Consider the following 26377-nt stretch of genomic DNA (forward strand, 5'->3'; position numbering starts at 1 on the left):
CTAAAGTGATAACGACGTCGTTTTTTCAAGTAATCATGGACAAAAGATTAATAAACCCTTGAAGAGAAATTTGTTGCTCATTGGCCCACAACATGTAAAAGTACAAAAAAACCCAAGTATTGTAAAGCCAAATAAATAAACAGCTAAGGACAAATCAGTATTTTGTGACAATTAAGGACCACGCGTGCAGCACAAAAGAAATAGAAACATGGGGCAAAGCTTAGTGCAGCACAAATGGAGAAGAGTGGGGCCAAGCAAAAGATTGAGCAAAGCTAAATGCTCAATCAAACAATAAAGGGACACAGATGGATTAGAGACACAATAGTAAATAGGTGATTTCCGGCTCACGTTTGTTCTATAATATTAATAGATATATACTTGCTGGAGAATCGGTTGATGCAAAGAGAGACATGGCAAAGTTGGAGAGTGATGGCTATGGCGGAGAAGGAAAGAAAATCAAATAGAGATGAAATCTCCACAGAAGCATGGAGGCCGAGAGTCTCTCAGATTTCCTGATCTTCCTTCCTCTCTACCAAATTTGATAGCATCTAACCCAAAATCTAACTAATTCTAATCCTATGCATACGCATCTTCATATGAGAGAGGAAAGCGTAATCCTATCTTCATCAGATGTCTCAGAACGCTAAGGCAACGAGCCAACATGCCTGGAAAACACGTTGAAGCATACGGCGTCGTTTTCTATGAGATCTCAGTGAGTGTGGTGGATAACAACCTCGTGAGGTAAATGAGAGGGAAAGCGGGACCCACTCCACTGATTCTTGCAACAGAGAAGAACAGCTGCGTTGAGGATCAAGAAAAGGCCATAATGGACAAAATTGCGATTCAGTGGTCAAAATAGATTCTGTTCATTTCGCTGTTGAATTTGAAACTCAGCTTTATCGTATAGCAAGTGTATAGATATTTGGATTTCCTCCTTGTTCTCCTTCTTCTAGGTAATTGTTTGATCCTCACCATATATTTGGCATGAAAGATTAGGATTCAGCCAACAAATTATTCATTACAATTCCTTTCAGTCATGAAGCAATTAAAGTGGTTTTAGACATGGTTAGTTGAGCTGAACAACAAAAAAGTAAAGAGAAAGCAACATTTCATATACTTGTATTTTTGAGAGATACAATTACAAAGTATGCACTTTTCTGTTTGCTTGCACAGTAAGAGGTATCAAGGGTAGGGTAGGGTAGGTGAGACCCACTTATATAGAAAGCGTATTGAGTGAAATATATAGGCTGACAATGGACTTTAAATAGCTTTGCGAGGTAGTATAACACGGTTGCGGTATTCTGCCAAAGCCCACAAAGGGTAGATGTTTCTATATGCTGCATAGTGTAGCATGCAGTTCTTCATGAAGACGCCCGTGATTTCCTACCATATATATCAACACACGTTCATAAAATAAAAAATAGCTAACATAATTAATCTCATTTACATGATTTTCTATCTACCTGTTGAGGAAAATCACCGTCTTCCATTTGAGAATTGATTACCAACTTTGCAGCACGGTGAAGAGGGGTAGGATCTCTATCCATCTGTTATCCATGAAAAGAATCAGCATTACAAAGTCTCTATATATATACTACTCCTACCTACAAAACTTCAATGATGACTGACCTGCCTAGCACTAATTAGACCCATCATTGCCCAAGAAGTATGTACCAAGTTGGATCGGTCTCCTTCCAGAGGTACATATTTCTGCATCGCCGACAACATTCAGAATTAATTATATGTGGTACCATTTACATCAACAACTGGATCATGCTATCAAATTTACCTTCTGCGGGCATGAAAGATAGCTTTCTCCCCAGCCTCCATTCTCTTTTTGTATTCTCAGAAGAAAATCAACCCCTTTGCGCATTGCTGCGCAATTGTTGTAAGTCTTTCCTGCAGCTGCCAGGCCTCCCAGTGCAAACCAAGAACCATAAGTGAAGCAAACTCCCCAGTTTCCATACCTATCATTGTAAATTTGCTTTTTCATGATATTCTTTCCATCAAATAAATTCTTAAAAATTCAGTAGCTTTTCATATGAGGCATACCATCCACCCTCTGAAGTCTGCACATTTTCTAGGTATCGGACAGCGTTAGCGATGAAACTCTCTATCTCCTTCTTTCTATGCCCTGGGTATAATTTCTTGAATAAAACTAATGCGTGGATCGCAGATGCAGTACACTCCACATACTCGTGCTCAATTACAATGTCAGCAAAAAATTCCGTAGGATTTAAAATCTGAATCAGGATAACAGTACATTAATTAACTGGTCATGCTATGCTGATCAAAAGTCATTACCACTAACGTCATAAAGTAACTCACTTCCAACCACTCTTGAGCCTTAACTGGCTCCCATGCTGCTAAGCCTCCATTTTTACTCTGCAATGTATACAATGGTAAAGATTATATATTTAACTTGTTCAAGGGAAGACATTTACAGCTGCACTCTAGCTGAGGTTGATCCACACCTGCAGAGAAATTAGGACATTGACAGCATCGTACAACTGTTGGGGCTCCATTTTCTCACCAACAATTTCTGGTGGCATCATTGAGAGGAGTAGGCAACACTGTATAGTGTAAGACAAACTGGTGAGACAATAAGATATATGATACTGCAAAAAAAATTTTTTTTAAAAAAAAAGAGCTAATATATACTCATTGTTTAAATGCATGCTCGAAGAAAGTCTTTGTTACCTTTAATCCTTCTGCAGTGCAATCGGAAACTTGCCATCCATGATCTTGGTCGGAGAAAGTCCATGATCCCTTAGATATATGTCTGTGCATACTCTTGAAGTCACCGGAAGGATTGCCCTTGACCTTTGCAATTGTTTTATTCCACAGAACAATGAGTATGAGCGAAAACTAAAGAAAAAAGGAAAATACTTAATTATATTTATATAAACCTGAGATTTCTTTATGAAGTCATGGCCTCTCTTAAGCACGTCTCCAATTTCGTCGGTAAGATTACTAGAAATCAAGGCCTGTATGGCAAAACCTGTATCCCACTCCTGACTTCCGAAACTCTGCATACAAATTGCATATGTGTATCAGGCGCACAGTGTAGCTACAATACAAATGGCTTAAAAGAATAGCAGCGTAAAATGTAAATTAAGCACCTGCATTTTCATTCCATCTTCAGCAACCCATAAATAATCAGGGATCCTAGCAAGGTGCTTCTTGAAATAATCGCCCTCTGGATCTTCAACCCAGCAAGCAAGCATGCACAAGACCTACAGAGTAAAATTATGTGGGAAAGAAGCATTAGAGACGAGCATATTCAGCAAGAAGTGTCCGCCTAATAATGAGATAAATACCTTTTCCACACATCCGATGGTAATGTAACGACTGTTTTCATCTTCGTAGTGAATATGCTTCATGGTCACTTGAAGAGCCTTCTTTCTGATGACACTGTTAAAGGGCCAACGGGTAAGAAGAGGCTCAGTGAATATGTATAGAGTGTCCCACATTAAATCTTGGATAAGAGGATGGGGATAGTAGAGATCCTCCTGCAGAGAAGCAATTAGTAAGAAATTTGCAAGTGTTAATTAATCAAGCAGCGTAGGGTGTGTAACAGCAACTCACTGGGGCACATTGATGACGCGTTTTCTTCCAATTGATTTGATGGTAAGGTTCAGTATGGAGTTCTTGTCGCAATTGAAGAATGAGAGGAGTAATGGGGCCAACAAACCGCTTTCCATACAAGTAAGACATTGGCATGTAAACCATCCGACAGTAGCACCACATTTTGGCTGAATTTCCAAGATCAAATATTTTAGTGGGGTAATATGTTAAACCAAAACAGTAGAGTATGAAATGAGAGCATTTTAATTATTCACCTGGATGCATAGGTAGAAATGAAGGAAGTATCCAGAATTCAGGGGGCATTGGATTACATCCAGACCAGTCATACACACCCAGGATCTATAATGGAAAATGATGAGTGAATTAACTGGATGAGTCTAAAAACTAAAACAGGGGGTGTATTTGTTGGTTGATGGAAGAATAAAGTACCGAAAGCCAGGTCTTTCCCCAGGAGGGAATGTATGTGGCACCGCCATGCTGATGAATCCAGTTTTGAGCTCTGGCACAAGCATTGTCTTGACCAGCATCAGGTCCAACCCCGAGAAGGCGCATGGAAATGTAGCTGAGAACGGTGCAGAACATGGTGCTGTGGCCCTCGATGTGAAGGCCCCAACCGCCATCTTCATTCTGATGGTAGTAGATGTAGCGAAGGATTTCCTTGCGATGCTCGGCTGGGAAAACAGAGTCCAAATGACCAGTTATGTAAACACACATGACTAGGGGGGGAAGGAAGAACAAGGGCCCTGCGTTCTCTGCTGGCCAATGCCCATCGCTAGCTTGCAGTGCGGAAAAGAATTGGACTGCCCTTCTCAATGCTGCTGTTGCCTTTTCGTATGTTATCTCCTCTCCCTCTTCGATCTTCACCGCTGGTATTTGGGGTTTGAAGTTTTTCTCCCTCAGGAACTGTAATAATAATTGATGATAGATAGATAGATATTAAGAGAATTTTTGAGGTGGAATGCTGCGTTTTGTATATGTATATATAATTGAAGATTAAAAAATAATTAAATAAAAATTAATTGATTGGCTAAAATGAAATCTTCTCCAAAATCATGATTCCGTTTTAAGAAGTAGAAAGAAATGTTATTTTGTACCATTGATTAATATGGAATTACTTGTGCACCTAACTTCCAACTACTACGGCTGCCACTTTTGTACTCTTACCTTCCTTTCCGCGTGATATGAATGCCCCCTCTTCTTTGTTTTTTTTTTTCTTGTTAATTTTTTCAATATATCATAAACAAGCAAGTTTTTAACAATTTCAACTGAATAATCTTATTTGGGTCAAATTAATATAACTTGATAATTATCATCTTTGTAAACCAAGAAGAAAAGGTTGAAATCAATAGTAACTCATTAATTATATATAGATTTTTAGTTTTGATGGAGGAGAAAACAAAAATTTGTGAGTAATACATATGTATAATAATGAAAAGTTGGATCATAATTAAGAAATTAATAATATAGACCTGCATACGCCAGAGAAGGTCACCGCTGGGCTTGACCTGATAGCGATTCTTGTAGAAATTCTGACGAAGCTCTTCAACCAGGGCAAGCTCCTCCACAGTGCCTGCATTTGGGTCGAATTCCCATGTTTGTCTCCCTACATAGTTGTTGGTGGTGTACAAGTATGGGTGATTCCCACCCTCTGCAATCTTGAGCCTCCACATTCTTCTTCTAACTTAATTCACCACTTTGTATATGCAAAGATATATATATATATGGTGTGGATTTGCTGCACAACAAAACCACTATATATAATCAGCATACTTAAATATAAGAGAGTGAAGCAGTGCAAAAGTGACAGGTCTCTTGTATATCTTTGAAAAACGAAAAGTAAGTAAAAATTGAGAGCTTACGTTAAGGAAGATTGAGAAGAGATGATTGTATTGAAGAGGATGAGAAATTGTGTGTGATGTATGGATAACGAGAGGCAAGAAGAAAGAGGAGGAGGGTGTGGAGTTCTGACAATATTATCAGGATCGATTCACTCCTTTATATATAGTAAAGCAGTAACACAGTTGCACATATTTAATTAATGCAAAAACCAAGTCTTTATCCTAATAATATCTATGCGTAGAATCAATGCATGTCTCTACAATTTCTAAAATATTTATGAAATTCTAAACACACATATGTGATAGTAATAATCAAATTAGTGTCAAATAAAATAATCAAATGATAACTAATTAAAATTTATATAAATAAAAAAAAAAGGCATGCAAATGCGGTGGAGGCCAAGAAAGATGGCGCCAAAACGGAGCATTGAAGTGAGAAGTGCCTTGCGGTCTCCTCCATACTTTTAGACCGTGGAAGCGTTTACCCATCAAACTAGACCATTGTCCTATTTTTTAATAAAAACAAAAAATAGCATATACATAACAATTCCAAAAGAAAGAATTTCTTTTTTTTTAAAAAAAAAAAATTATCTGCAGTAATTAAATAATTAATTAACTGGTTGCAGCTTGTAAAGAATGATTTTATAGTTTTTGGTGACTGACCCACCCGTACAAGAGAAATGGGGGCGGTTTGTATTTAAGAAATGAAAAAGACAAGACCATCCCCCCAAAAATAAAAATCTAGACAACACCTATATCATGACATTCTAAGCGTATACGCATAGGCAACAGTTAACAAAGAAAAAGCATAGAAAAATTGGAAAAAGATAAATATCTTCAAAATTAATTCAACAACAACTCCCTCCATTACTGCAACCTTTTTCTTTTTTCTTTCTTGTTGAACCCATTAATGCAACTTCAATGCTCTCCTCACCTATCCATTCGCACTTCTCTTTTTTTTTATTTATTTATTATATATGTTTGGAGCTAATTAAATTAAATTAAAAAAAAAAAAGTTTTTACAGAAATATTAAGTATGATGAATTTTGTTTTCATTAATCATGATTCCGATGGAATTACTGAAATCATTTCTAAAATAAAATGATTATTTCTTAGTGGAAGGCTATCTGATTGGATTTGTGTGGAGTTTGGCCTAACACCAACCACCTTTATTATCTTTCAAAGCTGTTTTATATCCCAACTCCTAAGTCCTTACTAACTAACAACTTACCCTTCCAAAATCAAATTTCCCATATTATTCGGTCACATAAATAATTATTAAAATAAAAGTCAATTCAATTTTAAATCAAAATATTTTTTTTATAATAATTATGTATTTTTTACTTTATAACAAATAACATATAATTTTTTTTTTATTAATGTTAGTTACAAGTAGAAATAGATATATGTATATTTTAAATAAAAATAAAAAGCATCCATTTACACGATTTCTTTTAAATTAAAGGTTTTATAGGTAAAGTAAAGGCAATATGGTCATGTTTTAACAACCATGCTGATTATTATTAATACTATTTTACTACAAACAAACCTCAGCCTCAACAAATTCTTTAATTTGGTATTTTTCTTTTAAAAAAATTAAATATGTACGTACATAGAGGACAAGATTATATATATAAATTGATTAAATTTTTTTTCTATCATTTAATTTATTTTAATTAAGTAAAAATAAAAACTTGTAAATATTAATACAATATAATATAATATAATATAATTAGACTAAAAAAAAAAAGATTTTCCATAAAAAGTATATATAGAAGACCACTTCTGTTATATCGTCAAGCAAAAGACACAAAGTTCCACCTAACAATAAATAAAGCTTATATACGGAGTTGACTTCTTATTTTATTATTAAAATTGTTTTAATTTGGAAAAAGAAAAATAGGAATAGGTGAAAGAAAAAAGTTGTTTTTTTTTTCCTTCATGATCTTATTATACTGTTAATAAAACACTAACGTTATTTATTACACAAATAATTAAATTTTATAAAATTTTAATTTCTATAGTTTTTTAAAAATCAGTAATTTGCTATTACAGCATTATAATCATAATTAGATTTCATTTTGCATTTTATTAGTTCGTTAAATAAAAAAAATATTGTTAATAATAGTTTAATTAACAAAGAAAGTGAACCGCCCGGGCGTTGGAGTTATCGTGGAAATAAATTTGAATACACAAAAAGAAAAATCATATAATTGGTCTTCAACAGTTAAATTTGATGTCTAAAATGCCTTCCGGCAAGAATAAATTAAATGATTATCATTCATTCCCTGAGTTCTGCATTTACATAGACACTATAACATCTACCGGCCAAAAAAAAAAAAAAAAACCTATGAAAGCCCTGATAGCAATTTTATTTGAGTAAAAAATTTGCCTAAATAAACCTAATCCCATTTCAGTTGCGAGAGACCTCGAGCCAAAAGCTAACGTGCTGCAAAGATTACCGCCTGATGTTTTTGTTATTCAATATGCGCTCCCAACATAACCACAGGCTAAAATCTAATGTGTTATTTCAGGAATTTGCAAAGGTACTCCCTCTCGCGCATTGACCACTTCTAATCAACAAAAAAAATAAAAACCTATAATAATTTCTAAACCAACCAAATCCTACTTGCACTCATCCACTTGTAATTCAAAAAAGAATAATCACTTGGGTTTAGAGCAGTCCAAAAACCACTAGTACTCAGAGTCCTCTGTCCGACGAGATTCTGCAAGATCGTCTCTCACGTTCATACTTGAGCGCTGAACTAAACGCACCAATGCTTCCACCACTTCTGACATAGGTGGCCGAAATTCTGCCTCCGTCTATTTCAACACATGCAAGGAGGACAGTGAGTCTTTTTTTTTTTTAAATATACATATCTCAAAGGTACATCAAGCACAAGTTAATTGACGGAAATATTATAGTTGACGGGGAAGAAACTTTCAACTCCAAACTTTTTCAACTTTGAAAGAGTGGTTGGTTCTTTACCTGTACACAGAGTGCAATTATATCGGCAAATCGAGACAGCGACTTGGGAGGGTATAGTCCACGTAAGGCAGGGTCCACCATTCTTTCCAACGCATCAATGTCATGCAGTTGTGGAGTAGCCCAACGGACTAGGCATTGTTCTGATGTTGGTTTTGTGCTGTAAACAAGCAAGTAATTGATTACGATACGGTGATTACAATGATTAGCATATTGAAGCACTTACAGGTCGAAAGGCATCCGCCCAGTCAATAATTCCAGCATCACCACCCCAAAACTGTAGATATCGCTTTTCATCGTATAGGCCGAAGGCTTTGTGCACTCTGGAGCATTATATCCTGCACCAAGATTTTGGCTTGTGCGCTGACAAGTAGCAAATTTCATTTGTCAGGAAAAGTGTTGCAGATTTGATAGTTGCTCTAGGTAAAGCAAATAATCTTGCTATGTCACTTAGTTCTTAGCAGCCATCTTTGCCTGTTCATATATATCCTGTGGAAATTAATTTCAAGCTACCCAAGACATTAACCCTATTACTTCGGTTCTTTAATTTCACAATTTTCCATTTTATATGGGTTGATTGAAAGCTCATAATTTAAAAGATCCTGGCAAATTCCGTGGGATTTTTTTACTGAAATAAGTGAGGTGCTGATCATGTGAAAACAAACAATGATACAGTAATATACAAGATATACAATGATGCATCCAACAGGAACTACTCCTTTGAATATACAGTCACTCGTGTTACTCACTGACTAAAGAGAACCTGCAACACATAACTCCTACTTTAATCTGAAATGAACAATCAGGTATGTCATGCCAAAATAACATGCATTTGAAATGATAGCAAATATTGTTTGAAAATAACAACTTTTATATCTGAAGAAATACTAACATGATGAAAATTTGCTAACCCATAGTCTGAAAGACGAGGATTGAGCTCAAGGTCAAGCAAAATATTAGGTGACTTAATATTCTTGTGAATGAAGGATGGAGAACAAATTTCATGGAGGTACCTGAATATGGGAATTTTCCCGACAATCAATAAATTAGAAGAGAAAAATGACAGTTGTTAGGCAGTATATGGATATAATTAAAATATGACTAAAAGATAAAAAAAAAAAAGCAAGAGCGCAAATCACGATGTAGATGGTTCAGGCAATTCAGATAAAAGGTTCACAATGAATACAAGGCTCATGTGATAGAAAAACATGCATGTAAAACGAAGAGTGCAAACGCAATGAAAACTAATGGCTAATTGAACTGCTTTTGGACAGACTTAACAGGAGCTAGAGATACTATTTTGCAATGGCTTATAGCCTTCAAGAAATTAAGTAAAATCCAAGAACCAACCCTTCAAAATGTTTACCCATTGCAGAACCTCCCATTTCCATTTTTTTTTAAAACCAAATCCAACAATTAAGTTTCAGCTATGTGTCCAACATTTTCTCAAACTCTTTTGGGGTTTGTTTATTTTCTATGTAGCTTTTTATGTCCTCATGAACCCATGCAGAGTACTGCATATCCAGACGAGAAATTCAGGGAACACATGTGTTACGTATCAAAAGGAAAGGTATAAGAATAGGGCTGGGTAAGCACTGTAATTGGAGGGAAAAGTTGTTAGAAATAGTTATAACTGCTGAAGTAGTTAGAGCAGTTATTTTAGGAGAGAAATCTTGTATAAAAGGGGGTTGAAACTATGTACAGAGGCATTGAGAATTCTTGAAGAGTCATTAATAATTCTCTCCTTCGTTCTCTCTCTCTCTCTCTCTCTCTCTCTCTCTCTCTCGTATCTCCTTATCTCCTCTCTGTTCCTATTCTTTCTCTCTCTCACATCTCCTTATCTCCTCTCTGTTCCTATTCTTTTGTCTCTCTTTCTATTTTCTATTCTCACAATATTTTGAGTTAGGGCTTCTACCTAACATTGGTATCAAAGCAGGTTCAAAGGTGGGTATCGATTGCAAACTGGTGTTTTTGAATGTTTTTGAAGATCGTAAGAATGGCACATCAGTAGTGGTGGGGCCGGACGCCGTCAAATTGGCAGAATTGGAAGATCAAGTCAGAATTCTCCACAGAGATTCTCGCGAAACACGGAAAGATGTAGAAAGAGTAAGAATGGATCTTAAAGAATTGCAGGAAGAAGTTGGTAGAGTAAACAAGAATATTGAAGAATCAAGGCAATCCATCGTGGAAGAATTGACTGCTGTTATGGCAAAAATGTGGGCTACTCAGAGTAAATAAAGTGGTTCTGTTGAGAAAGAATCGATGAGAAGTGGGGAAAATAATAATCTTAGAAGTAAAGATTCCACAGGGATCTTGGGGAAGGGAATATTACCAGTTCTAAAGGAATCGGGGGTTGGTCGGGATGGAGGTGCCAACAGCTCCACTTCTGTGGAAAATTCGAAGCTGCCAAAGATTGAGTTGATTACTTTTAAAGGGGGTGACCCAAGGGTTTGGCTTAAGAAATGCAGCAAATACTTTGAAGTTTATGAGGTGCCAAATAAAAAAAAGATAAGCATAACAAGCCTTTATTTGATGGGTAAAGCCGATTCTTAGTACCATAACTGGGTTATAGGAAGAAGTAATCAGTCTTGGGAAGAATTTGAGGCGAAAAATTAGAGGCTGATCTATGTAGAAGGTTTGGAGAGAAAGGATTAGAAGATATTGAAGAATTTCTGAAAATGAGACAAGAAGGATCCGTGGAGGATTACCAAGATAAGTTTGAGGATATAAGGGTGAGGATGGAAAGATTTGCACCTGCTTGGGAGGAAAATTACTTCTTGTCAGGATTCATTGGAGGCCTTAGGGATGAAATCAGACTTATGGTAAGAATGTTGAGACCTACCAATCTTGCTCATGCATTTGAGATTGCAAGGTTGCAAGAGCAGCTGCTGCACAACAATGGGAAACCTGCCCTAGCCTCGAAACCCACATTCACCTTCTATAAAAATACTTCCAATTCCAATACCATTAACCCTCAATCATTGACTTATATAACTGCTCAGCTACACCATAATTTTCCCTATACCACCAAACCCCCAAATGAGAGCACAATCTCCAAAAGTGCCTCAAATGTCCCTACTAAACCTTACTCCATGACTAGTACTAACTCTGTAAACCAAACCTCCACCAAACCAAGCAATACGAATCTTGTAAACACTACCAAGCCCTCAAGACCTTGCTATAGATGTGGGGATAAATTTTTTCTAGCGCACCAATGCAAGGCTAAAGCAGTCATGGCATTGCAAATAGAAGAGCAAGGTAAGGAAAGTAGGAAAGTAGTGATGAGTATATGGAGGAAGGGTTAATAGAAGAAGTACTAGAAATGGGACAGACAGAAGCTGAGATGACATTGTCTGTCCATGCCATTGAAGGTAGACGGGGAGAGGACACCATTAAAGTTCTCGGAAGGTATAAGGATAGACAATTAGTGTTTTTAGTGGATAGTGGAAGCACTAATACTTTCTTGGATAAAAGGGTTGCCCAAGAATTAAAGATTTCTCTAGTACAAATTCCTCCTGTATTGGTTAAAATTGCTGATGGGAGGCAAATAATGAGCTCCACTATGTGTCCTGAATTTCAATGGCAGGCACAACAACACTTATTTCCTTTTCCTATGAAAATATTGGATTTGGGGGGTTTTGACATGATATTGGGGTAGATTGCACGAAAAGTGTCAATCCAGTATTATTTGATTTTGAAGGGCTATAAATATCTTTTCAAAAAGGAGGGAGAATAGTCACCTTAAAAAGGGTTAAGGAGGATTCTAATGCTGGTAAAGTTCGGGAATGCAGCAGTCTTGACAAGCTTTTTCACAAGCAAGGGCTGGATTTTCAATCTCCAATTTTTTGGGTGAAGTCACAGCAATCAGACCATGACAATTTCCCTACGGTATGCTCTATCTCCCAAGGTAACCTTCATCCACTTACAACAGTTGCTGCACAAATATAGTATTGTGTTTGAAGAACCTCAGTCCCTACTGTCCTGGAGATCACACAATCACTCAATACCATTGCTGCCCAATACAAAGCCTATCAATGTTAGGCCTTATAGATACCCCATTACCAGAAAAATAAAATATAAAAACTAGTGAATGAAATGCTAGCCTCTAAAGTAATCCAACCAAGTTCCAGCCCTTACTCTTCCCCAGTGCTGTTAGTCAAAAAGACGGATGACACTTGGAGATTTTGCATTGATTATAGAAGGCTAAATGACAGCATTGTTAAAAATAAATTTCCAAACCCTATGATTGACGACTTATTAGATGAGATACATGGCGCTAGGGTGTTTTCTAAAATTGCTTTAAGGGCTGGATATCATCAAATAAGAATGAGGAAGGAGGACATCCCTAAAACTGCTTTCAAAACTCACCATGGTCACTATGAATTCATAGTAATGCCCTTTGGGCTTACAAATGCACCTGTGACCTTTCAAGGCCTGATGAATCACATATTTCAAAGATTTTTGAGGAAGTTTATGTTGTATTTTTTTACGATATATTGATTTACAGCCCTGATATGGAATCCCATGTGCAAAATTTGGAGGCTGTGTTCCAAGTTCTACAGAAGCAGCAATTATTTGCAAAGATGTCTAAATGCTCTTTTGGGCAGAATAAGGTGGAATAATTGGGGTACATTATTTCAGGGGAAGGAGTAGCTACTGATCTGGCAAAGATTGAAGCCATGATCTCTTGGTCTCCACCAAAGTATGTGAAAGAACATAGAAGCTTCTTGGGGCTTACGGGGTACTATAGAAAATTTATAAAGGGTTATGGTGTTATATGCAAACCCTTGACTGATTTACTAAGGAAGGACGTGTTCAAATGGTCCACCTTAGCTTAGGAAGCATTTGAAAACCTGAGAACAGCTATGGCTTCAGCCCCAGTGCTGTCACTTCCAGATTTCGCATAGTCCTTTGTTATAGAGACAGATGCAAGCAACAATCGCATGGGAGCTGTCCTCCAACAAAATGGCCTCCCACTTGCATACACTTCCAAGGCTTTTGGCCCTAGAATGCAAGCTCTCTCTGTGTATGAAAAATACTATTGGCCATTACATATGCTACCTCTAAATGGAGGCACTACTTGGAGCAAGGAAACTTTTTTATCAAAATCGATCATGAAAGTATTAAGCATCTCCTTGAGTAAAGACACCACACTAGTTTACAGCAAAAAGACATCTCTAAGTTGTTGGGGTTAGATTATAAGATACTCTACAGAAAGAGAGTTGAGAACAAGGTTACAGATGCCCTATCAAGAAGAGGACATAACCCTGAGGATGGAATATATGCCATGCATTCGGTGATAGTGCCAACATGGAAATCACAATTGCTCCTTAGTTATGACAAAGATGCTAAGGCTATTGAGTTGATAACACAGCTTTCCCTAGACCCTAAAGCCCATGATAAGTACCAATTGAAGTAAGGATTGTTGTACCATGCAGGGAAGATGTATGTGGGAAGTACAGGGAAACTGAGGCAGATGCTGGTGGATCAATACCATAATAGTATTTTTGGGGGGCATTTAGGCATCAATAACATTTATGTGAGGCTTCAGAGGCACTTCTTTTGGCCTGGCATGCACTCAACAGTATTAAAATTGGTGCAGTAATGTGCAACTTGTGCTTAATGTAAAGGAGAAACAATAGCCAGCCCTGGACTTTTATAGCTCTTGCCCATTCCCAATCAAAGTTGGCAGCATCTCACAATGGACTTCATAGAAAAACTCCCTAAATCTAGTGGCAAGGATACGTTAATAGTAGTAGTCTGTAGATATACCAAGTATGCCCACTTCCTTACTCTGTCACACCCATTCACGGCTGCCACAGTGGCCCGGGTTTTTTTGAACAACATTTACAAGTTGCATGGAGCCCCATTGTCCATAGTTTCTGATAGAGATAAAGTTTTTACAAGTCTCTTTTAGAAGGAATTTTTCAAGGGCTTAGGCACTTTATTAACTTATAGCAGTGCCTACCACCCTCAAACAGATGACCAAACAGAGAGACTAAACCAGTGCATAGAAGCATATTTGAGATGCATGTGTCATCAACAACCTAAGCATTGGATTAAGTGGTTCCCTATGGCAGAATGGTGGTATAATTCTTCCTATCGTAGTGCCATCAAAATGATACCATTTGAAGCTTTATATGGATATTATCCTCTTGCTCTGCCGGCTGTCCTACCAGCAGAATCTCCAGTGCAAGCAGTAGCTGAGTTCTTCACTCCAAGGCAGAACATACATGATCTGCTTAAGTCCAACTTGGAGCAGGCTAGGAATAGGATGAAACAACAAGCTGACAAGAGAAGAAGTGAGAGGGAATTCCAAGAAGAAGATTGGGTATACCTCAAATTGCAGCATATAGACAAACCTCATTGGCATTAAGAAAGAATTTAAAGTTGGCTGCCAAGTGCTATGGGCCTTACTAGGTGTTGAAAAGAGTGGGAAAAGTAGCATACCAGCTTCAATTGCCGAAAAACACTTCCATACACCCTGTATTCCATGTATCGTTACTCAAGAGGAAATTGGGAGATACCGTAGTACCTCAAACTCAATTACCTACAATGGTGGAGGAAGAAGTGCTGGTAGCTCCTGCTGTTATGCTCAAGACAAGGACTATTGAAAGAGATGGTCAATCTGTTAACCAGGACCTAATTCAATGGACCAATCTCACTGCCGAGGAAGCCACGTGGGAAGACAGGGTCTTCATTCAAGCTCAATTCCCTGAGTTTCAGCATCCTTGGGGACAAGAATGCCTTAATGGAGGGGGTATTGTTACGTATCAGAGGAAAAAGGTATAAGAATAGGGCTGGGTAAGCACTGCAATTGGAGGGAAAAGTTGTTAGAAATAGTTATAACTGCTGAAGTAGTTAGAGCAGTTATTTTAGGAGAGAAATCTTGTATAAAAGGGGGCTGAAACTATGTATAGAGGCATTGAGAATTCTTGAAGAGTCATTAATAATTCTCTCCTTCCTCTCTCTCTCTCATCTCCTTATCTCCTCTTTGTTCCTATTCTTCTATCTCTCTTTCTATTTTCTATTCTCACAACATTCTTGAGTTAGGGCTTCTACCTAACAACATGATAGGACATTAAAAATTTATAGTCCACATATTATTATATTAGAGACCAACTATGAATAGCTGTTGACTTACTCAACAGCCCGGGCCGTGCCCAAAGCAATTCTGACTCTAGTGTTCCAAGTTAGTGGTTTGCTGAAGTCATCTGACATGTGCAGGAACTCATGAAGTGAGCCATTCCTGAGATACTCGTATACTAACATGTTGTGCCCTTGTTCTGAACAGTAACCAACGAGTTCAGCAATGTTTGGATGGTGAACTTTTGAGATTCTTGAAATAATTTCTGAAAATTCTGGTTGCCCTTCTTGAAAAAGTGACGAATCAATCTTTTTGACAGCTAAAACCTGATCAAGATGAGCAGGTCAAATTGTTAGATTCTAACTTCATGTTGCAAATTCTCTCTTAATTCAAACGTTAAATATTGAAAGAGAAATATCTGGGTAGTAATGTTATGACTAGGTAAAGTTTACCTTCCCATCAGGATATTTGGCTTTGTAAACACGACCAATGGATCCCTCACCAATAAGACGACCCGTTGCAAAATTACTAGTAGCTGTCTGCAAGTCCGCCAAAGAATAAGGGACAGCATGAATGGAGGTGCTTCTCTTGGAATTCAGACGGCTCGCAAACTCATTGTCATTTAAAGATTGTGTGAAATCAGAAGGCGGAGGCTTGTAACCAATGGATGGAGATTTTTGCAGGGTCTTTATATTGATTGAATCAAATGACTCACTTTCTGTCATCAATAAAGTGATTGTGTCAGGTCCACACTAACAATGGGAATTGGAATTCACAACATTGACATAAGACAAAAATAAGCAGTGACCAAGAATCATAAAGTTATGTCAAATGGCTAGCCAATACATCTATGTAAAATGTAAATTGCCAGTATTCCACCTCACACATTAACAATTGTATAAATTCATTCCAATAATTATCAGACGTTTTTTAGTTAAAAAAAAATTCATTTTTCAATTAATTATAGAAAATCTCGCAGATCACAAGTTAGCTCAAAGAGATTTCACAGCAGTGAAGATTCCTTACATGCATTACAAATAATGGAAGCATACAGCATGTGCACACCTAACTAGCATATCAGTTGACCTTGGTGGCTTCCTGAGAGATTATGATCTACTATCTTATAATAATAACTCAAGTGGAATTCTATCTGAAAAATAAAATACTGCATTAGTAAATAAATGACCACCTCTGAATTCCTTATGCTTGGCATTATGTAAATCATGGGATAATTCCTGGGATGCAAGGGGAGTGAATGCTCTCTGGCTACCCCTCTCTTCGTCAAGGAAATGTGAAGATGGAGAGGATTTTCTTGTTGTTGATAATAGAGTAATCAGAAGTGCTAATACCACTAATGAAGCAAGAACTATCAGAGCTATAGCTAGCCCACTCATACCATTCTTCCCATTTCCATCTTTCCCATGGTCCTTATGTTTTGCTGAAAGAGGTTTTGCACCAGGTGGAGGAGGAGGAGCTGGCCCTGATGACCAAGAATTTCCTCCAGTCCTTCAAAAAATAGTCACAAAGTCAGAGAGCAACTTCCTAAGGACATCTTCAAGAAAATATCAAATTGGAGGCACTCACTCAATGCTATCAATGTCTTCCAGCTCAGCAGGAACCCAGCCAGTGAACTTGTTATTTTCAACATTCCTGCCAACATAACATCAGATTCATTTTTTTTTTCATTTGACCAATTCATCATTTTTAAGTTTACAAGATTTTCCATCCCATGAACCCAAGAAAACACATTGTGACATTTTAAGCAAGCATGGCACTAAGAAAACACAATGCACTACTATCTGATTTTAAGAATACTTTTCAAAAACAAGGTTAAACATACGCAGATGGAAAAAAACTGAAAAATGAAAAGTAGTTATCAAGCAGAATTAACTGAATTTATGCTGCTGGTCTACTTACAGTTTATTAAGAGGAAGGCCCGCAAGAACATTTATTGAACTGGTAAATCGATTGTTTTGCAAATACCTGTAAAGAATGCATAGCACGGTCATGAACAAGAAACTCAACAAAAATCTCAATGAATATTTCTAATAGCTACTCACAAAGTGTTGAGGCCGGAAAGCTTTGCAAGACTATTTGGCAGACTGCCTGAAAGAGAGTTGTGGGACAAATCCCTGTAAGCCATATAAAAAGTCCGTCAACAATTCAACCTTCATCTCTAAAGGAAAGTGAAGTCACAGCACATATTCCCAATAATTTCTAGGAAACAAAATTCAAAATCAGTTTGTAATGGTTTCCTAAAATCTTACAGGAAAAAGGACCTATCAGATACCATCTATAAAACAAAAAATGACTTCGACAAGCATACATTTTATCCATTATTTGATATCTTGATGCAGCAAGTACTTCTTTAAGTTGAGATAATGGAGAAGACAACTAAAAGTACAACCTTTAATATCTTGATGCAGTAAGTACTTTAAGTTGAGATAATGAAGAAGGCAACTAAAAGTATAGCCACAACTCTGCAATGTCATTTTCTGGCCGTATAGGATCCTTGATTCCATTAGTCCAGCTACTTTAATCACAGAACAGACAATATAGCATTTATAGTTTGCTAATACAGCATTTTCTGGCCGTGTAACAGACACAAAGATGTTACGGCCTGCTGCTATGCACATTTTTTTTAGGTAAAAGTTGCAAAATGCTTTAATTGAATAGATATTCAAGTACTTGAATAAGTATTATGAAATGCAACTAATGAGCACAAATACATCACAGAACATTGAGTCTATAATTTACGTTCACTATTATCATCCAATTCAGCACCTATATGGAGACTTAAGACCTAACTTATCACCATCAAAAGAAGTCATAATGTAGCACAAACCAGATGCAATTTTTTTTACATATTTGCCTTATTAAAATGTGAAGTAATTCTAAATTGACATGCATAAAGAGTTATTAGGGATCAAGGTCAAAAAATGCTTTTAAAAAAAAGACATGAGAAAATGATGTCTAGAGATGAAGATTCTAGGTTGATGACAGTGTTAATGCATTGGTAATGACCATACAATAACATAACAGCTATTGTAATCACCATTTATGCAAATCTTTTTCCTGTGCATTATATATAGAAAATCAAAGTAACAACGCATTCAAAATTGGCTAAAGTAATGACTGTTTTTAACCATGATAGCAAGATTGATTCATGGTGTGCTAAAAAAAGATTCCCTTAAAAAGGTGGAAATGATCCCTGTGTTAATATGCAAAGTGTACTGATTTTAGCATGTGAAAATTATTTCCTTCTTGAACTTCCCTTGGTATACATAGGTTTTATACTTTTATTACATTTTTTCAGCACAATGCCCAGAGCACAAGTTTTCTTTTTTTGTCAGAAACCACACACAAGTTCAATAGAAATTTCTGTAAGCATTTGAGGAGAGAATTAAGTAGCTAAAGGGCAACTAAAAACATAATGTTTTGTGTACAAGCTATCCTAACTTAACCAGAATTTTGATTTAAGATTTTCACAACTTTATGCTTCTAGTACTTACAATGTCTTAAGTTTTGGAAGTTTTTGAAACATGTCAGTCAACTGTCCCTTGATCTGATTATGGCCAAGATTTCTGCATGCAGTAAAAAAATAATGATAATTTGGAGCAACTGCCAAGAAGTTTAGGCAACTAAGTGATCAAATTTACTTACAGGTATTTGAGGTCGGTCATCTGTGAAATTGAATAAGGCACAGTACCACTGAAGCCATTATTAGACAAATCTCTGCATGTAAAGACATACTTGTAGCCAATCAATTCAGATATTGAGGTACTATAAAAAGATTCAACATCTTCTTCATCATTGACACATTCAAGCCTTTTGACACCCACCCCACGAGGAGCCAAGTCTTACCATTGAGAAGGGGTGAAATCACTGACAACAGAGAGCTAAGTTCTAAATAAGCACTGCCTTCAACCTAAAGTTCCGTGGTAAATGCATCATTCTAAATAAGCACTGCCTTAAGCCTAAAGTTCTGTGGTAAATGCACCGTTCTGTATAAATATATCTATAATCCATGAACTTCCGTTTATCGAGATGTATATGATGTGAAAAAGTTACACATCACATTGACCATATTGCTCCATTCTGGCATTGTCTAAAGCTGATAATACATGCATATTATGGTCTTGGCAACATTAATTACACTCTAACTTAGTTTAACTCAACAAAGCAGTAACATATTATCCTAGTTAAGGTCATCTGCATGAAATATTTTCCTTTGTTTTGACTAATCTAGTAAGTTAAATTGAAGTCAATTAAACAGCTGATAGTATTAACCCAATCTCGTGATAACTGACTTAACAACTCCATCAAATTGACTAAAAAGTAAAAAAGAACAGAACAAAATGCATTGAGTCAAATAATTGGGAGACTGATTTTTCAGCATCTAGTATTAGGAGGATATTTATAGCGTGTCAAACATATTGTTCAAAGACAAGGTCTGAAGACTTACAAGTAAGCTAGATTAGGAGGAAGCTGATATGGTATATCATTGTTGAGATTGTTCTTGCTCATATCACTGTACTATGACAAAGGAATACGAAGGCTTGAGGTTATGTTATTTCAGCATTAAAAAAAAAAAAAAGATAGTGTGCACATAGTTTTGAAGTTGGGCCTCACAAGTAGGTCACAGATTTCAAGTTTGACAACAGGTAGCCCAATGATCCAGTAAGTTCAAGATCAGACAGCCTTCTGCAAATGTTTAAGAGTAATAACAAGAAAGCATAATTCAGATCTGCTAAATGTATGAAATCTTAGTCTATTCACAAGAGACTAATTAAATATAACAACATTTCAGTCACAGCTGAGCCTGAGCATGTAATTCCTTCCCAAGAATCACCGCAAGGGTCACCACCACTTGATTTCCAGCCGCTCAGTTGTGACGGAGAATTTAAGCTGGTAAACATCACATTAAGAGCAGAAACTGCAACAAGAATAGAAAATATCAGAATCTTGAATTACTTTCAAATGTAACAATTATGATTAGCTCAATTAGTACATGCGGAGGTGGGAGTCTAGGATTGTGTACCCAGAGCCCCAAGCCCTTCTCCAAGAGCTGGAGAAGAGATCAAGATAAAAACGGAACTGTATATTTTATCTTTTCTTAAAAAGGAAGTTATTAAGTGTACTAGGAAATAAAACTTTGGCATGCAACTTCTAAAGAAAGGATTTTAAGTTACGAGATTGATGATTACTTTCCTACAAACAATAAAATTTACATCTTCAACGGTATTGGCAAATCGGTGGTAATCTGACAGCTTGATGATATAGATCACGTTATTTTCCTTGTTAAGAGGAAACATGCATTTGATTTTCCAGTATTTGTGATTAACCTTAATGGAAAATTCTTAGAAGGCATAGAAGATTCAAAATTCTATTGATCAAATGCTAGAGATTTCCTAACTTTAATAGTTAAAAGGGAATAGAAATGCACAAATGTTATTCATCAACCCCAAAAAAAAAAAAAAAATTGCAAAATCTAAGACGTAGAAAAAGGAATACGAGTGCATGTACCATCCTGGGAATTAGTTTTGGAATGGACGAACGTGGTGAGGATCCCAAGGGAGATGATAAAGAACCCTATAAGACCGTGGTGCATTTTCCGACAGCAACAAATAACCCAACAAGGAAGAAGAAGGGTGAAGTGTGGGTTAGTTTTGTAAAGGCAAGAAAATGCAGATGCAGCAGAGCAGCAGCAGCAACAGCAAAAGCAAAAGGAAATCAGAGGAAGAATAAGTTTCAGAATTGAGGCAGGGAAAAAACAGCCCCTCCCAGACGGAAGAAGGAATTGAACATTTCTTTGGTTTCAGATTTTATTTTCCTTTTTTAGGGGGGTGGTTTCTTGAAGAAGGAAGCTATATTTGGAGTGGCTGAACAGGACAGCTAAAAATGGAGAGGAAGTGAGAGTGGCCATTTGAAGAGGCGCAGTCACACAGAGAGGAAACAAAAGAGAAGGCGCGAATGATTAGGAGAAATGAGAGTCTGTCAATGATTTACGGAGAAATACAGCGTCCATTATGAATGTCCTCCATCCACTCACACTCATACAATTCTGGACGTAATCAAGTGGATCAACTTCTACCTAATTTTCTATATGATCAGACCTAGTTACATAATAAACAGGACGATCACCTCTCAGATTTCATCACCAATCTCTCTCTCTCTCTCTCTCTCTAATCCCAATAATAATAAGAAAAATTTAACTCAAAGGTGAAGTAACATCGACCTCCTCGGGCGTCAATCTCTTTCATCATCTTCTCATTCTTGGCAGGGCCGCTGCTCCTGCCACACATTTGGCATAATTTCTGCTGCTGGATTTCCTTTGGCGGCCCTGCTGAGCCGACTGCCCCAGGTTTCCTTTTTTTTTTTTTTTTTTTTTTTTTAAAGGTTGTTTTTAGAAGTAACGGCTTTTTAGCCCCTGTGTGCATAACATTTCAGTGAGAAATAAAGGGTGGAAATTAATCTTTTAAATAGTAAAATATCTATATTCTTTTTATTTATAAATAATACGAATATAATTTTATTTATTTCCTTTAATTTGAAGAAAAAATGATAGTAAGATGTATATTTTATTTTACATCTTTATTTCCATTTTTTATTTTAAAATAAAAAAGATATTTTTTTTTCTCTTTTATTTCCCTTCCTTAAGGTTGAAAATTTTAAATAGTGAAAACTTTTTATTTTTTAATTATTCCTAAAAAAATCTGTCAAGCGCTACTCTAATTTAAGTGAATAGAATGAAATTCTTATTTTCTTAAAATAAATTGAAAAAGGAATGAAAACAAATGAAAAAGAAAGGGAAGAAAAATAGAAAGAAAGAACAGAAACGCTTAATTTAAGTGTATATAAGATTTCTTCATCTATTGATGCAAACCCAACAAAGCGGCATCATTTTCATAGCGTGGTGCATGTTGAAATTTTTTATAAACCCACTCCAATATACATCTTACTAATAAATAAATTTAAATTATAATAAATTTCATATTTAATTATATCATATTATTCTAAAATTAAAATAATTATTTCCTAGTTTTATAATTCACTTTATTTTTTATATATATTAAAAATATATTTTTTTATTAATTTTTTAATTATGTTATTTTAAATATATTAAATTTTATTAAATATTAAAAGATATTTTAAGAAATTAAATAAAATTAAAATAGTTAATTTTAATTATAATTAAAAATAATAATAATAATTTTAAAATAAATAAAAATTATGTGACGAGTAATTGATTTGTGATTTGTGATTTTAAACATTTTTTTTTATCTTTTTGATAATTACGTAAAGTCTAATCTATGGAAATTTTAATTTACAACTTATACATGCGTTGCAAGTATAGTGCAATTTGACAGTAAAATTCCAATTAAGAAGCATTTAGCACAGTGGAAGATGAAAGATACAATAAATCTGCTGCCTTTTCCCAATAACCCACCCTTCTCTCTTTCATTGCAAGTATAAAGGGACCCTGCTTTCGTCTCACACTCTTTTTGGAGGGGATAAAATAAGAGAGATTTTTAAATTTTTAAATTTTTTAAGATATTTAAAAAATTTTCTTAGAGAAAACCTTTTCAACTCATTAATTTGATGAGTTGAAATTAAAGATTTATACAAATTTTAAAAACCTTCAAAAATCTTATCTTCTCTCATAGAGTATAAGCCACAAGCAAGGAAGCTATCTGCATGTTACCTCTCATTCCAGAAAGCTCATCTCCAATTGCAAATCAAGCTCAATATTAAGAATGAAATTAAAGGTAAAGATAGCAATTTATTAAGTATTTTCATTTATTTGATCCGATAAAATTTCATTGATTAAGATTTATTTATTTAATCAGATTTAAAATAAGTTTAAATTTAAAAATTAATATTCATGAGGTTTTAAATTAAATTTGAGTATTATATACTTATTATCCAAATTTATTTATAATTTATATATTTTATAATAATATTTTTAAATTTCTTTTTATATATTTTCATTTAAAAAAATTATTTTTTTTTATAAATATTAATTTTAAAATGAAATTTATTAATGAGATATATATTTTTTATATAAATTTTTAATTAAAATATATTAAATACGGTGTGGTTGTTATTTGGATTGTAATAATCGATTTTAGATAAATTTGAATAAATTTTAGTTAAATTTGATATGAATTTAGGTATTAATAATATTAATTAAATTCGAGTTTAAATTTAGGTAATGTGATTTTTATGGATATCCTCCTTGTTTAGGTTATTAAGTATGAAAAATGTTTGAATAGGGTTTTTTTTTTTTTTTTTGCCTAATTAAAAAACTTTTGTTGAATAGAGGTGAATTTCAACAAGTGGGCATGTTGATCGACAATTAATTATAATGCCTCTTTGTAGTTAGGGTTTAATTAATTATCATATTTGATTCGATTATTAATTAATGAATTATAAAAGAATTCAGTTGGTTCATTTATTTGCATATCTAACTAATTTAATTAATTATTATATTTGATTAGATTATTAATTAATGAATGCTTATACACCTAACTATTTCATAAATGTTATGTTATAGTGATCACTCTACAAATTTATTATAAAGCCCACTTACCATTATGTGTATTAATTATATAAACATACCAAATTTTAAAATCATGAATACAGATTCAAGAAATAAAAAATTTATACAAAATTAAGCAAGTCGACACCATTCTTTTTTTTTTTTAAAAAAAAGGTTGATTGATAAATAAAAAAATATTTTTATAATGAAAAATAAATAAATTATTTTTTTAAAAAAAAACTTTTTTTTATAAAAACCTATTTTTGAATTTTAAAAATTTTATTAATACTAAATTTATTAATATAATTTATTTCCCTAATTTTATGATTAAAAAAATAATTTCCATATGAACAATGAAATACAATATTTTTCATGGGAAACTAGTTTTTTATTAAAAAAAAAAAAAAATTTAACGAGCGAAATGATTAACGTGATGAAATTGACCCTGACTTAGAGAAATTTTGTTTGAATAATGCCCATTTTAGGAAGTAACTAGTTGCAGCGTGATAAATTTTCTTTTATTTAATTTTTTTTTATAAGTTAATAATACTTTTGTTTTTTGATTAATTAGGTAACTTTATCATATATAATAAAAATAATTAAGTAGATTTTTTAGTACAACTAACTTTATAGAGTAGCTTAATTAATTAATAAACACTGTATTACACAATAAATAAATAAATGAACTGCTTTCATTATTTCATGTAATACCATAAAAAATAATTAAAGTAAATTAATCATTATAAATTAAACGTTTCTCACTGAATAAAAAGCAAGAGATGAAAAATTAATTAAATAAAAAAATATAAATAAAGAGAGAGCATTTAAATATAAAGGAATAAAGGGGACAAACTTATCAACATATTCGGTTCAAATTGAAAAAATTAATCGAATCGAATCGATTTAAAAATTTAGTTCGGTTTTTTATATATTTCTATTCGGTTCGATTTTTAATTTCAAAAATTTTAGTTATTTCGGTTCGGTTCGGTTTTAATAAAAAAAAATCAAAAAAACCAAACCGAACCGATTAGTGATAATAATATATTTTTCAATAATATAAAGAAATTAAATCATATTAAAATTAAAATATTTTAATTAAATTTTAAAATATTAAAAATAAGGTGTAAAAAATAAACAAATTATTAAAAATCGAAATCGATCAAATCGAACCGAATCGAATCGAATCAGATCGGTTCAGTTCGGTTTCTGACCAAAATCGGTTCGGTTCGGTTTTCATAAATACTAAAATTTCGATTTTCGGTTTATTCGGTTTGGTTCGGTTTTAAACCGAACCGACCGAATGCTCACCCCTATTCAACATGGCCTGGATTTAGGTTTTGATAGCATTTCAGGATTCTGTACAAGTGAAATTTCCCAAACTCTTCAGGATATTAACCTAGTGTACCCCTTGGTATATCAGCACGACACGAATCAACTCTCTGCTGATCTGATTGCCTTCCGGTTCCCTCCTCATTCAGAACAATGTAAGATATTTGCGCATCAAAACTAACTGAACCATCAATCATGATCCTATCTTTAATGAATATTTGAATTAGAACAAATTATTCTTTAATCATAACCCCAAGCAGCGACAATCGGCTCCAGATGCTTACCAGAAGAAACAATGAATCGGTAATTTCCCTTTGGCTCAAAGATTGCTGCAGGCGAATTGGTTTTCGATTTGGAGCTTTGAATATTGCTATTATGGGGTTTGCAGATCTTAGATATGAGTTTTGAAATTAGCTTCTTGGAATTAAGGCTTAATTGAGTTATTCTCAACCCCAACAGCTATAAAGTTGTAGACAGACACTGCTTATGTTTTTTAAATGCTTGTTCCTCTAATTTTTGTTTATGAAAGTATTATTTTTGGGTATTTATTGATTTCATTTCTGGTAACCGTTGAATTTCTTGCATGTTGATTTCTGCCCTCAAGTGTTGAAACACAGAGAACGCCGCAGTGATTTGCTTGTTAATCGGTAATAGTTTCGAGAGGAATGAGAGAGAGAAAGGGAGGGATAAATTAAAAAATATTGCTAATCGGTGATAGTTTAAGAGAATAATATTATTCTTAGTCAATTAATTTAGAAATATGTTATTGCATGTTAAATGAAGTGTATGTTATTTTACTATTACACGCCTCTCTAAATAGGTATGTTGCCTGTGTGAATTACTCCCGATTTGCCAAGGTTACCCAAAACATAGCTGATGCATGTCAACCATCTTCAGTTTTTCTTCAACTCTTTTCTCAGATAGTGCTTCATTTCCCTTTTCCTCCTGCTGGGTTTGGGAGATGGACACTCAACAAATGAGCAGCCCCAAGAAAAAAGGCCAAATAA

The 26377-nt window shown here is 34.6% G+C and overlaps 2 protein-coding genes across 6 annotated transcripts; both read right to left on the reverse strand.

Moving 5' to 3' along the window:
* Positions 1-1091: 1091 nt before the first annotated feature.
* LOC110618086 (beta-amyrin synthase) lies at positions 1092-5645 on the reverse strand. Of its 2 annotated transcripts, XM_021761119.2 has the most exons (16): positions 5448-5645; positions 5058-5323; positions 4018-4491; positions 3843-3927; positions 3589-3755; positions 3321-3512; positions 3123-3236; positions 2910-3029; positions 2701-2823; positions 2475-2573; positions 2329-2385; positions 2053-2243; positions 1790-1967; positions 1630-1710; positions 1464-1547; positions 1092-1383 (listed from the first exon to the last, which is right to left on the reverse strand). In XM_021761119.2, exons 2-16 carry the CDS (start codon positions 5256-5258, stop codon positions 1261-1263), a joined length of 2289 nt encoding a protein of 762 aa, XP_021616811.1. In that variant the 5' UTR covers positions 5259-5323; positions 5448-5645; the 3' UTR covers positions 1092-1260. The 2 variants fall into 2 exon arrangements, with proteins under 2 accessions (XP_021616811.1, XP_043813808.1); XM_043957873.1 differs by lacking the exon at positions 5448-5645 and having other exon boundaries at positions 5058-5337.
* Positions 5646-7658: 2013 nt separating this feature from the next.
* Positions 7659-21903, reverse strand: LOC110618092 (protein STRUBBELIG-RECEPTOR FAMILY 5). 4 transcript variants are annotated; one of them, XM_021761133.2, is made up of 16 exons: positions 21738-21903; positions 20303-20435; positions 20132-20203; positions 19965-20030; positions 19163-19234; positions 19012-19083; positions 17560-17631; positions 17417-17482; positions 17084-17149; positions 16689-17005; positions 15952-16217; positions 15557-15825; positions 9305-9425; positions 8639-8775; positions 8416-8572; positions 7659-8249 (listed from the first exon to the last, which is right to left on the reverse strand). In XM_021761133.2, exons 1-16 carry the CDS (start codon positions 21802-21804, stop codon positions 8121-8123), a joined length of 2082 nt encoding a protein of 693 aa, XP_021616825.1. In that variant the 5' UTR covers positions 21805-21903; the 3' UTR covers positions 7659-8120. The 4 variants fall into 4 exon arrangements, with proteins under 4 accessions (XP_021616825.1, XP_021616828.1, XP_021616830.1 ...); XM_021761136.2 differs by lacking the exon at positions 21738-21903 and adding an exon at positions 21026-21708 and having other exon boundaries at positions 16896-17005; XM_021761138.2 differs by lacking the exon at positions 21738-21903 and adding an exon at positions 21026-21708.
* Positions 21904-26377: the final 4474 nt, after the last annotated feature.

Source organism: Manihot esculenta, chromosome 6 (genome assembly GCF_001659605.2).
Source record: "Manihot esculenta cultivar AM560-2 chromosome 6, M.esculenta_v8, whole genome shotgun sequence".
Taxonomy (NCBI): domain Eukaryota; kingdom Viridiplantae; phylum Streptophyta; class Magnoliopsida; order Malpighiales; family Euphorbiaceae; genus Manihot; species Manihot esculenta.

Bases quoted from the DNA above. Each gene is read 5' to 3' on its own strand.
- LOC110618086 (XM_021761119.2), bottom strand. From the start codon at position 5,258: ATGTGGAGGCTCAAGATTGCAGAGGGTGGGAATCACCCATACTTGTAC. The intron at 3,756-3,842 runs GTGAATAATTAA...TTGGAAATTCAG, and splicing joins ATTTCTACCTATGCATCCAG to CCAAAATGTGGTGCTACTGT. The intron at 2,244-2,328 runs GTGAGTTACTTT...ATCCTGATTCAG, and splicing joins AGGCTCAAGAGTGGTTGGAA to ATTTTAAATCCTACGGAATT.
- LOC110618092 (XM_021761138.2), bottom strand. From the start codon at position 21,110: ATGCACCACGGTCTTATAGGGTTCTTTATCATCTCCCTTGGGATCCTC. The intron at 17,006-17,083 runs GTGAGTGCCTCC...TATTTTTTGAAG, and splicing joins GAAGACATTGATAGCATTGA to GACTGGAGGAAATTCTTGGT. The intron at 15,826-15,951 runs GTAAACTTTACC...CATCTTGATCAG, and splicing joins CCAAATATCCTGATGGGAAG to GTTTTAGCTGTCAAAAAGAT.